The sequence below is a fragment of the Natator depressus genome, chromosome 10 (assembly GCF_965152275.1).
Source record: "Natator depressus isolate rNatDep1 chromosome 10, rNatDep2.hap1, whole genome shotgun sequence".
Taxonomy (NCBI): Eukaryota; Metazoa; Chordata; order Testudines; family Cheloniidae; genus Natator; species Natator depressus.
In genome coordinates, this window is record NC_134243.1 from 61,750,840 (window position 1) to 61,763,670 (window position 12,831).

At 45.8% G+C, this 12,831-nt stretch overlaps 2 protein-coding genes across 2 annotated transcripts in view; both read left to right on the top strand.

Annotated features, from left to right (window-relative positions):
• LOC141995267 (tropomodulin-2) overlaps positions 1–12,831 on the top strand; it is a 69,016-nt gene that overhangs the window by 12,137 nt on the left and 44,048 nt on the right. The window lies entirely within an intron of this gene.
• Positions 9,506–12,642, top strand: LOC141995268 (uncharacterized). Its single transcript, XM_074966340.1, has 2 exons — positions 9,506–11,376; positions 12,058–12,642. The coding sequence occupies exons 1-2, from the start codon at positions 11,172–11,174 to the stop codon at positions 12,480–12,482; spliced, it is 630 nt and encodes a 209-aa protein (XP_074822441.1). The 5' UTR covers positions 9,506–11,171; the 3' UTR covers positions 12,483–12,642.

Consider the following 12,831-nt stretch of genomic DNA (forward strand, 5'->3'; position numbering starts at 1 on the left):
TGATCCCAACCACTCCAGGCTGAAGGGAGTGAAGAGTAGCACGTGCATGCGCCGTCCGGAGAAGGGTGTGGTGTGCTCCAGCAGGCCGGGATAGCGTGGGTTCATCATCACCTTCAGTTTCTGCAGGGAAGTGTTTGCAGCCACTGTCGTGAGTCTGTTGTGTCTCCTGCGTCCATCTGTGCTGCCTTGTAGAGCTTGAGGCTACATTGAGAACACTGTGTTAACTCTTGAGGGTTCAGCCGAGTGCTAGTTCATCATTTAGCAGCAAGGCATTCCCTGGGAAATATCCCACCTGATCTCAACACGTTGCTTTAGGAGACGTTCATGAGCAGATCTGCAGAGAATCGTCTGATGAGTAACTGCAGGGAGATTTGGGGAAAGGGGAGCTGCTGCTAAGGTGTGTGAGCAAGAAACTGAAGGGGCTCAAGAAGCTGACATAGGACATTGTTCCAGTGATCCTGTGCAAGTCTGTTTTAAATGTAATGGTGGAGGGCTCGTTGTGATTGTACTGTACAGTATCACCCAGCATCATGAGTCAAAAACGCCGAGCAAGTCATAGTGGAGTGCCTAGTGGTAACAGTACCACTAGCAGTAAGAAAACCAGGAAAACCATTAGTCTGGGTACTAAATTAGACGTTTTAAGGCATTTTGATGCAGGTGAGCGTGCGGTAGACATTGGCATCACTCTAGGTCTTACTCCGACCACTGTGAGAACAATTCGGAGTAATGCCGACAAGATCAGGGCTAGTGCTCGGTGTGTAACACCGCTTAGTGCTACTAAAATAAGTCGATCAAGAAGTAGTTTGATGGAAAACATGGAGCGTCTTCTCTCAGTGTGGATAGAGGACCAAAACCAGCGGAACATACCTCTAAGTTTGCCTGTGATACAAGCGAAGGCAAAAAGTTTGTATGACAAATTAAAGAGAGACCAAGGTGAAGGATCACAGACAGAGATGTTCATGGCAAGTCGGGGATGGTTTGATCGGTTCAAGAAGCGCTTCCACCTGCACAACATGAAGATGTCCGGTGAGGTGGCTAGTGCCGATCCTGCAGCAGCTAAAAAATTCCCCGACTATCTCAAGAAAATAATTGAGGAATGTGGCTATTCACCAAAGCAAGTCTTCAATGTCAATGAAACGAGCCTCTACTGGAAGATGATGCCTGAACGGACGTGCATTTCCCGAGAGGAGAAGACAGCGCCTGGATTTAAAGCAGTTAAAGATCGCCTAACCTTGCTTCTAGGTGGTAATGCTGCTGGAGACATGAAGATGAAACCACTGACTGTGTACCAATTCGAAACACCACGAGCTCTCAAGGGATTTTCAAAGGAACACCTTCCGGTCATTTGGAGATCCAATAAGAAGGCATGGATAACTGGAGCTATTTTTTCAGAATGGCTGACTCTCTATGCCGTCCCTGCATGGAAGGAATATTGTGCCAAGGAAAACCTTGATTTCAAGATTTTATTACTTATTGATGATGTACCAGCTCATCCAGTCAACCTGGACGACCTCTGCGAAAATGTCAAAGTTGTCTTTCTGCCACCAAACACCACATCACTCATTCAGCCCATGGACCAAGGAGCCATTGCTGCATTTAAGGCATATTACTTACGCCGTACTTTCGACCAGCTCATCAGAGGCACTGATGGAGAAGGCAAGCCTACAATTCGGCAATTTTGGCGTGACTACAACATCCTCAAGTGCATCAATAACATCGGTGAGTCCTGGGCTGAAGTTACTCAGGCATGCATGAATGGTGTGTGGTGGAAGTTGTGGCCTGAATGTGTCAATGACTTAAAAGGATTTAAAGATGTTGTTCCCGCTATGAAGAAAGATATTCTTGGCTTGGCCAAGAAAGCGGGTTTTGATAAGGTGGAAGAAGCCGACGTTACACAACTTCTCCAGTCACATGGAGAAGAGCTAACCAATGAAGATCTGATGCAACTAGACATGATGAGAGCAGTGGAAGACGAGGGCCAAGAAGTAAAAGAAGAACCAACCCATCGAAATTTGACTGCCAAACGGCTTTCTGAAGCTTTCCAAATGATTGAAGCTGGCTTGCAAATCCTTAGTGATGACGATCCTGACAGGGAACGCAGCTCCAAAGTTATTAGGGGAGTTGGTCATCTAATGACTTGCTATAAAGAAATTTACCAAGAAAAAAAAAGGAAAGCAAAACAACCATCTCTAGATATGTTTTTTCGGGTTGTGACGGTTAAGGAAGAACAGGAAGAGGAGCAGCCGGACGATCCACGCTCTTCCACCTCTGACTTCACCACCTCAACCAAGCTTAACAATCATCATTGCTGAGTACAGTATTAAATTGTTTGTTTAAAACGTATACCTGCATTAAATTGTTTGTTTAAAATTTTTTAAAACTTATACGGTATATGTATATAATGTCTTTTGTGTGGCAAAAAAAATTTCCCTGGAACCTAACCCCTCCATTTACATTAATTTTTATGGGGAAAATGGATTTGCTTAACATCGTTTTGCTTAAAGTCGCATTTTTCAAGAACATAACTCCAACGTTAAGCAAGGAGTTACTGTATAATCATATGATTACCATCCCCATCTTGTTAATTGTATTCCATGCTATTAACTTTGGGCATATAAACAGTGCCATGCCCTTTTTGAGATGCTGATCACCCTGTTGATTTTTTGTGCGTGTAAGATTTGGTTTTGGAGATTCCATCCAGTTTGTTTCCTTTGATCTAATTATTGTATAAAATAAGCCTATTTAAAAATCATTATTATTATTGAATTGTTTCATTGTCCAGCATCCAATAGCATACTAGGTGCCTCACAATACAGAGGAGACATGGTCCCTGACCGGAAGAGTTTAGAATCTAACACAAGAGTTTACAGTCCCTCAGGACTCATTCTTCCAAGACTGAGAGAAGGTGTCTTTAACTAGACTGCATAAGAATATTACTCCTATACACATTTTACACCTGCTGTGTTATAACCCCTTCATACTATGGTATGTCCCCAAAGTACCTGCTGTGTTATAATCCTTACAGGCTAGTGAAAAGGGTCCTCAACAATAAGCAGTTGTTAGGTTTTGATGGTGCCACACCACTATCAAAAGTGTTAAAACAGAAACTGTTAACCTCAAAAACCGTGATGTCACCAACGTCCTGTAGCACCAAGGTTCCTACAATGCAGATGGTGTGAATCATAGAATCGAAGGACTGGAAGGGACCCCGAAAAGTCATCTAGTCCGGTCCCCTGCACTCAAGGCAGGGCTAAGTATTATCTAGTTCATCCCTGCCTGGTGTTTGTCTAACCTGCTCTTAAAAATCCCCAGTGATGGAAATTCCACAGTCTCCCTAGGCAATTTATTCCAGTGTTTAACTACCTTGATAGTTGGAGAGTTTTCCCTAATGTCCAACCTCAACCTCCCTTGCTGCAATTTAACCGCATTGCTTCTTGTTCTATCCTCAGAGGTTAAGGGGAACAATTTTTCTCCCTCCTCTTTGTAACAACCTTTTATGTATTTGAAAACTGTTATGTCCCCTCTCAGTCAGGGGTTCTCAACCTTTTTCTTTCTGAGCCTCCCCTGCCCAACATGCTATAAAAACTCCATGGCCCAGATGTGCCACAAAAGCTGTTTCGGTGCATATAAACGCCAGGGCTTATGTAGGGACGGGCTCTCAAACTCAAATGACCACGAGGGCCACATGAGGACTAGTGCATTGGCCCGAGGGCCACATCACTGACACCCCCCTCGTGCTGCCCCCGGCCCAGCCCCCACTGCACCCCTTCCATGAGGCCCCACCCTTGCCCCACCTCTTCCCACCCCTTCCCTGCCCTCATTCCAATCCCTTCCCCAAAGTCCCCACCCCAACTCCGCCCCCTCCCTGCCCCCAGGGGGTGCAGGAGGGGTGCAGGGTGTGGTGGGGGCTCAGGGCAGGGAGTTGGGGAGTGGGGTGCAGGAGGGGTGAGGGGTGCAGCAGGGGATCAGGGTGCGGCAGGGGGCTCAGGGCAGGGGGTTGGGGTGCAGGGTGCAGTGTGTGGCAGGGGACTCAGGGCAGGGGGTTGGGGTGCAGGAGGGGTGCAGGGTGCGGTGGGGGCTCAGGGCAGGGAGTTGGGGTGCAGGAGGGGTGCAGGGTGCTGCGTGCGGCAGGGAGCTCGGCAGGGAGTTGGGGTGCGGTGTGGGGCTCAGGGCACGGAGTTGGGGTGCAGGAGGGGTACGGAATGCGGCAGGGGGCTCAGGGCAGGGAGTTGGGTTGGAGGAGACGTTCAGGGTGCGGGCTCCAGCCTGGCGCCGCTTACCTAGAGCGGCTCCAGGGTGGCAGCGGCGTGCACTGAGGCTAGGGCAGGCTGCCTGCTTGCTCTGGCCCCGCTCTGCTCTGCTCCACTCCAGGAAGCAGCCGGAATCACGTCCCTGCGGGGGGCGGGGAGGGGGAAGAGGGCTCTGCGTTGCTCTCGCTTCCAGGTACCTCCCCTGATACTCCCATTGGCCGCAGTTACCTGTTCCTGGCCAAAGGGAGCTACGGTTGGCGGTGCCTGGAAGCGAGAGCAACGCATGGAGTCCTCTGCCCCCCCACTCCCCCAGGGCCACAGGGACATGGTTCCGCATGTCACGGGGGGTGATCCCGAGGCCGGATTCGGCCCGTGGATGTAGTTTGCCCACCCCTGGCCTGGAGGTGGGCAGAGGGGCGAGGGGGTGGGAGCGCAGGGAGCTTGGTGGGCCACACAAAAGAACCCAGTGGGCCGCGTGTTTGAGACCCCTGTGTTAGGGGGTATCAAGGAGGGCAATTGCCTGGGGCCCAACACCATAGGGGGCAACGCGAAGCTAAGTTACTCAGGCTTCAGCTTCATCCCCAGGTGGTGGGGCTCGGGGCCCTCAGCTGCAGTCCCACAAGGTGGGACTTTGACTTTCTGCTCTGGACCCTAGTGAGTCTAATGCCAGCCATGCTTGGCAGACCCCCTGAAACCTACTCAGAGCTCCCCAGAGGGCCCCAGACCCCTGAGAACCTCTGCTCTAAATCTTCTCCAGACTAAACAAACGCAGAGGTTTCAGTCTTTCCTCATAGGTCATGTTTTCTAGACCTTTAATCATTTTTGTTGCTCTTCTTTGGACTTTCTCTAATTTGTCCACATCTTTCCTGAAATGTGGCGCCCAGAACTGGACACAATATTTGAGTTGAGGCCTAATCAGCGCAGATAGAGTGGAAGAAATACTTATGTCTTACAACACTCCTGCTAATCCATCCCAGAATGATGTTTGCTTTTTTTTTGCAAAAGTGTTACACTGTTGACTCATATTTAGCTTGTGATCCACTATGACCCCCAGATCCCTTTTCTCAGTACTCTTTCCTAGGCAATCATTTCCCGTTTTGTATATGTGCAACTGATTGTTCCTTCCTAAGTGGAGTATTTTTGGATTTGTCCATATTGAATTTCATCCTGTTTACTTCAAAGTATTTCTCCAGTTAGTCCAGATAATTTTGAATTTTAATCCTATCCTCCAAGGCACTTGCAACCCCCCCCCCAGCATGGTATAATCCGCAAACTTTATAAGTGTATTCTGTATGCCATTATCTAAATCATTGATGAAGATATTGAACAGCATCGGACCCAGAACTGATCTCTGCGGCACCCCACTTGATGTGCCCTTCCAGCCTGCGAACCACTGATAACTACTCTCTGGGAACAGTTTTCCCAGCATACTAAAATCCTCCACTTTTGCTACTGTTCTATAAACAAAGAACAAAACTTCACACAGTGTGAAACATTGCTTTGGGAGAAGGACACATGCACTTTAAAGGAAATAATTCAACAGGATTTTTCAAATTTAGTAGGGAAAAAATGTTGATTTTTATGCTCAGACCTGAGAAATTTTTCATTCATTTTCCAAATTCCTGAAAATACATGCTTAAAAATGAAAATACTGCTTCACACCAACTACAGCAGCACCAAGTAGTCTGTCCCAAGGACTAGAATAGTAATATATTTTCAACTATTCCAGTATTATTAGTGAATGTTTCTCTTATGAATGCTGACATATTTGAAAGAGTCGAAACATCCCTTACTTTCTTTGAATACCCTCAGACAGCTGAACAAAAGAGTATGAAACAACAGGTGGAACAAATCAGTTACTTAGATACTGGACCCAATAAATGGGGTTGGGTCCATTATGATTAAGAGCAGTATTCCTGTAACACAAACAGATGTGCAGTAAAACTGGGATGATTGTTCCACAATCATCCAGCAAATGGAACTCTCCAAAGTAAACAGTTAATCCAGCCTCAGACAGATTGTCTTCTGATCTCCAAGAACAGCTCTGAAAATTAGGTTGTTGAAAACTGCATGTATTGAGGAATTCTAAATTGACACTTGCTTTTTCCAAATAAAGTTCCTTATTTTGATCATTTTTAAATGTAAACACAAAAAGCAGGATTGAGATTAGTTTTGCCACCATGAGCATAAGGGAGATACACATAAGAGATCACTTTCAGCAGTACAAAGTTGTGCCTTGGTTTTGAACCTGGAATATTTCAGATGCCTCAGGAGAGTCAAAATGGAACCATTTGGCCCAGCCTGTCGCAGATGTAGATCACTGATGTACGGGGAAGTGTTAAAAGGACCTACACCTTTTTTTCTCTATATGATCAAAAATGACTTTAGTTACAGATCCTGCCACAACAGTAAAAAGCATGGAGGAAGAAAATGAAAGAGAACCTCACAAAGGCACCAAATGGAAAAAAGAGAAGGCTGATCATGTGAGATGTCTTGTTAATCAAGGTCCCTGTGGTTACAATATAATACATTAAGTGAATGAATAATCCAGTATTTATACATAATAATACACTAACTTTGTCAGCCTTACCTTCTTTTCTGAGGACAGTAAGGATTGATCCTCTAGGATCCTCTTTGATTTTCTCTTCTGTTTGCTTCCAGGTCTGCAAAAACCTTCCTAGGAATCTGCAAATTAAGGAAACTGTATTGATACATTCCTCTGGCTCTTCCAGTGTGATTTGTCTTATTCTAGCCCCCATTTCTGACTCCAGTCATTCCATTAACAGGAATAGGACTAGTTAGTATGTCAAAAACTAAGCAACTATGTAAGGATTTACAGGAGGATCTGGCTCTTGGAATGCAAGTCCCTCAGGACAGAACTGCCTTTTTATTTGTCTTGTACAGCATGAGCACAGTGGTGACACTGAGCAAATGATAAATAATGTTATGTAACCTATTTTTTCCCCAGACTAGTTTTTCCTCAGTCTCTAAACTGATTTATCAGGTATTCCTTTAAAATGTTTATTCCCTTAACATGTGTTCATTGACGAGAGCTTCTCTGTGCTGCTTCTGTTTCTGGTAGCTAGCTTTTAGTAAATGGATGTGTCCCTTTGCTCAGTGGCTACATTTATAGAGAAAAACAAACAAACCGCAGTTAGCTACTGCCTTCCCTATCTGAAAATTCAGGTGGATGTTTTAGAGTTCAAGTATAACCAGCTGAAGTTACATACCTCCTGCACCAATCTCTCAATTCAAAGCAGGTGCTGAAAGTTATCCAGATGTGTATAAACATGGCTTTCCCCCCTACAGACAAATTTGAACTAATATGCATTAACACAGACAGTCTCTGGGCTTGCAAGTCCAGGTCTGTGAAGCATTGCTTTTTTATTTGACTAATTTATTACAGTACTAATTTATTACATACTAACTTGTTAGGTGTTTGATTATTAGTAAGAACTTAAATCCTAGCACTGTGGCAACAAGGTAACATTTCATGTAAAAAATAAAGGGTTCCTGTTTTTTTCTCTGAATTATGTCATGAAAATTTTGATTGATATGTTTAAAACCTGTTTGATGGGAACCCGTTTCTCTTTAAATAGAGGTTTTTTCCTCTTAGGGCAAGTTTAGTGTTAGCTTACATTATCTTCCTAGCAACTTCTTTAGTCCTACCTAATACCTACCTAATGGCTGCATCTGTAATCAGATGTTTATGGTCTCTCTGGTCTACAGATGACCGGGGCCATTGTCCGCAGGCAGCGCCTTACACTTTTTGGACACGTCGCAAGGATGTCACCAGACGTTCCAGCGAACGCTGTTCTCCACGTGGCTTGTAACATCTGGGATAAAATTCCACCAACCAAGGGATGGAGGCGGCCTAGAGGCAGACCCCCTAGTACATGGGTTCATTAAGTCTTTTCTGATGTTGGACTCTCAGGACATCAAGCCTTTGCGGTTGGGCAGGAACGGACCAAACGGCGAACAATTGCTACGGCCAACTGTCTGGCTAAGTGTTGAAGAAAGAGAGAGAGAGAATGCTTGGTAGAACTTGGAGAGTTATTTTGTGGTGATATTAGACTAGGACAGGTTTTTTAGGCTGAACATTCAGAGGTCAGATACGCTATTCCAAAATCATGCAGCTGCTTTGTATCCTAGTAATGCATCTGTTACTTTGCAATTTACATAACAATTAGTTTCTTTATGTAGGGCTTGACAGCTCCCATTAAAGTCAAATGAAAGACATCCATTTACTTTAATGAGAGTTGGATCAGGGCCTTGATAAAGAAACTAGCCGTCATGTAAATTGCAAAGGTATCCATGTGAGTCTCTAGCTATTTATAGAAATCAAATTCAAACTTTCTTTGATCCGGATAAGATGAAAGACAATCACTGGGGAATAAAAGAAGGAAGATGAAACATCAATGGATCCTCTCCCTTTGATGTAGAAGAGGTTTCCCATGAAGTCATATAATAATTTAGATTTTAAATTTTTTAAATAATATTGAATTTATTTGTATCTATTTGAGACGTGAAAGTATCTACTGGAAACAAAGTAGTTTTCTTTACTATGTCTGATCAATTTATAGTCTGCTGTAGGTTGTGATGATAAATTAAATTTTACTGATTGCAATTGTTTCCTTGTTACGGATTAGGATGAATAATTATGCATTGACAATATGTGGACTTCTTTTAAGTTGATATTTTTCCTGTTTCAGTTTAAATGGCAAGAGCAGGTTCACTAGATCTTCCTTTAAAAATATTTTTCATAGACTATAAAACCAGAAGGGACTACTGTGATCATCTAGTCTGCCCTGTTTATACCACAGGCCACAGAACTTCCCTGAATTAATGTCTGTTGGAATTAGAGCATATCCTTTAGAAAAACATCCAATCTTGATTTAAAAATTACTAGTGATGGAGAATCCACCACAATCCTTGGTAAATTGTTCCAATGGTTAATTACCATCAGTGTTAAAAATGTGCACCTTATTTCTAGTCTAAATTTACCTAATTTCAGCTTTCAGCTATTGGATCTTGATATATCGTTATTTGCTAGACTGAAAAGCCTATTATCAATTTTTTTGTTTCTCATGTAAGTACTTATAAACTGTGATCAAGTCACCCCTTAACAAAAGGAAGATTAAGCTAATCATTCACATATTTCTTCTCTGTGCCTTCTCCAATTTAAAGTAAGAATGGAGGAGTGTGGAGATTGTAGGGCATCAACAGAATGAAGTTGCAGTGTGGTTTATTAGTAGTCATCCCATAAGAATGGAGATCAGTTTTCCTGGGTTCAATTTCCAATTCTGCTGAGTGATCTAGGGAAGGTCTCTGTGTCTCAGTTTCCCCATCTCTAGAACAGGGATGGTAATATCCACTTCACCAGGGTGCTGTGACATTTAATTAATTAATGTTTGAACAGTGATTTGACAGCTTCATTTGAGAGTCATTTAGGGTTCAATCCTGCAAGGTGCTGATCAACTCCTGGAGGTTATGAGCACCCTCAACTCCCACTGACTTCAGAAGCTTCTTAGCACCTTTCAGGATCAAGCCCTTGAAGAACTATGTGTTAAATCCACCTAGGCATGGAGGACCTTCCCTACCACTTAAGAGTTGTGTGCAGGATGGGGTGCAGACGAAGTGACTGTACAACTACTATAGAACATTACAGCACATCTCTTCAGCAACACTGGCTATTGCAAACACATCAAACCTATCCCCTACTCTCTAGATTAGCTTTCCATAGAATATCGAATCAAGTTCAAGGTGTCAGTCCTTATCTTCATAGTGCTCCATGACCTGGTCTGCTATATCTAAAAGACTGACTAAAGATCTGCGATGAAGGCCGTGGTCGACAACTCACTCTTCTGACACAATGTACTTTTCTACCGGAAAGGGAAAACTCATCTATGCCAGAGACAGAACTTTCTTGGGGCCTGGTCTCAGACTGTGGAATGAACTCCCTTAGGAAGTAAGGACATCAAAAACAAACAACCCACCTTACTAAAACAAAACACTCCACTGCACACATTTCTCCCCTGCAGAGCTGATGAGAGAACAAACCACATGGGACCGAAGAGAGTCATCTTACTTAATGCAGTACTGGAAGATGCCCAAACACTACTGTGATGTGCTCGGTTTAAGAACCTATTTCCAATAACTCCTCACTTAACATCATCCTGGTTAACATGGTTTCATTGTTACATTGCTGATCAATTAGGCCTTGGCTACACTTGCAAGTTAGAGCGCATTAAATCAGCCCTGGGCACTCTTAACTCCTGAGGTGTCCACACTGGCAAGGCACATAGAGCGCCTGGACTCCGTGGCTCGAGTGGTCCTGGTAATCCACCTCCACGAGAAGCATAAAGCTTGCTGCGCCCCGGCTGGACTGCCGCGGTGCCAGTGTGGACGCCCTGGTCTGTTAGTGTGCTCTGATCGGCCTCCAGAAGTGTCCCACAATGCCCGTTCTAGCCACTCTGGTCATCACTTTGAACTCTACTGCCCTGCCCTCAGGTGACCAACCATCAGAACCTCCCTTTAAATTCTCTGGGAATTTTGAAATTCCCCCTCCTGTTTGCTCAGCAAGGCATGTAGTGCTCTCAGCGCATCCTTCCAGGTGACCATGCCTACAGTGCACCAGGCAATCCCCATATGGAGCAATGGCAAGGTGCTGGACCTCATCAGTGTTTGGGGAGAGGAAGCTGTCCAGTCCCAACTGTGCTCCAGCCATAGGAATTATGATACCTATGGGCAGATATCAAGGGCCATGATAGAAAGGGGCCATGACCAGGACACAGGGTTAAAGTGAAAGACCTGTGGAATGCCTACCACAAAGCCTGTGAGGCAAACCGCCGCTCCGGTGCTGCCCCCACGACTGTGGGGTCGCTACTTGGGGGCGACCCCACCTCCACGCCAAAGAGCGCCATGGACACTTCAGAGGCCGTAGCAGCAACAAGGCAGGAGGAGGAAAGCAGGAGTGAGGGTGCTGAGGAGGAGGGGGGCCCAGAGCCAGAGGACGGCCAGGCATCCCTAGATGCATGCAGCCAGGAGCTGTTTTCAAGCCAGGAGGAAGGTAGCCAGTCACAGCGGGTGGTGCTTGGGGAAGAACAAACAGCAGAGGAGGTGCCCGGTAAGTGGCTTTTATTTTGGGAAGGTAGTTGTTTGGTGCGGGCTCCTGGGCTGAGGAGGGTTGCAGAAAGAAGGGTTAGGGCTGCGTGCATGCCTAGATGCGGAATAGGGCGTTGATGTGCTCTCTCACATCGCGGTAATCGGCCTCAGTGGTCTCATCGAAGGTCTCATGCAGAAGCTGGGCAATCCGCTTGTGTAGGTTCCTTGGCAGAACTACTGTGCTCCTTGTCCCAGTAAGGCTAACATGTCCGCGCCACTGTGCCCTGAGGGGTGGGGGGAACATTGCTGCACACAGGCAAGCGGCATAAGGGCCAGGGCAGAAGCCGCATTGTAGTAGAAGACCCTCCCTTGCTTCCCAGGGCACCCTCAGCAGCGAGATATCTTCCAGGACGAACTCATCCTATGGAAAATGTGGGGACAGTGTTCAGTATAGGGGCCCCCTGCAGCTGTTGGCTCTCCCCAGGGCACAGAACCCCAGAGGACAGTACAGACCTGAAACAATCAGTCCCCCTTGCCCCTGTGCTTACCATTTTGGGGCTCTTGTGGGTTATGTGCGCTCGCTTTGGGACAGGCACTTTCTGCTATTGTGTGCACTGTGCTTGTCTTTAAGTTCGGCCGAGTCGTTGCTCTGTCTGGTGTGAACAATGCTGCCTCTGTTAAGTGTTGCATTTTGGCTTTACAGATGCAACCTTGAGATCCCAGCCGTCCTTATTATCAATGGCCGAAAGGCTGCAAAGAATCAGGAAGTGGCTGCGAAGAAGCAAGGAGCACCTTCTGCATGAAGTCATGCAGCAGTCCCTTCCTGAAAATCAAAAAGTACAGGAGTGGCGAGAGACCGAAAGGAGGCTCTGCCAGCAGAATGCAGATTGCCGGCACCAAAGCACGGAGCGACTCCTAAGCATTGTGGAGTGCCAAGCGGACTCGATGCAGGCGCTCACAGCACTGCAGGCGGAGCAGATCCCCCCACAACCCTTGTACCAAAACTCTTTCCCTTGTTCCCTCATGTCACCGCCAACCCACTTCCCCCAATATCCGGTTTCTTATCGCCACCAGCTGCCTCCAACACCTGTAGCTTCACCACCCAGCCCTGCAAACTACAACCCTTAACCACTGCACTCAACCCCTATCACCATGCATTTTAGCCAGCCTGAAGTGCAGCACGCATTGCACGGCACTCCAGACAGGAAGGCTGAGTATGATACCAGGACATACGCAAATCTGGGATTGTCCCGTTCCCCACCACGCCCCCTTCCCTTGTCCTACACAGCACAGATGAGTCATGCCATGTGTGTTTCTCCAGCAGTTGTGTTTCTTTTCAATAAATGAATTTTTTGGCTTGGCAAACATTCTTTATTGCATTAAGTAAAAGATAGTGCAGCCCAGGAAAGCAATAGGCACTGCAAGTCAGTGCATCATACGTATTAAAAACAGATGCCTACTAGCATTGGAACCACTG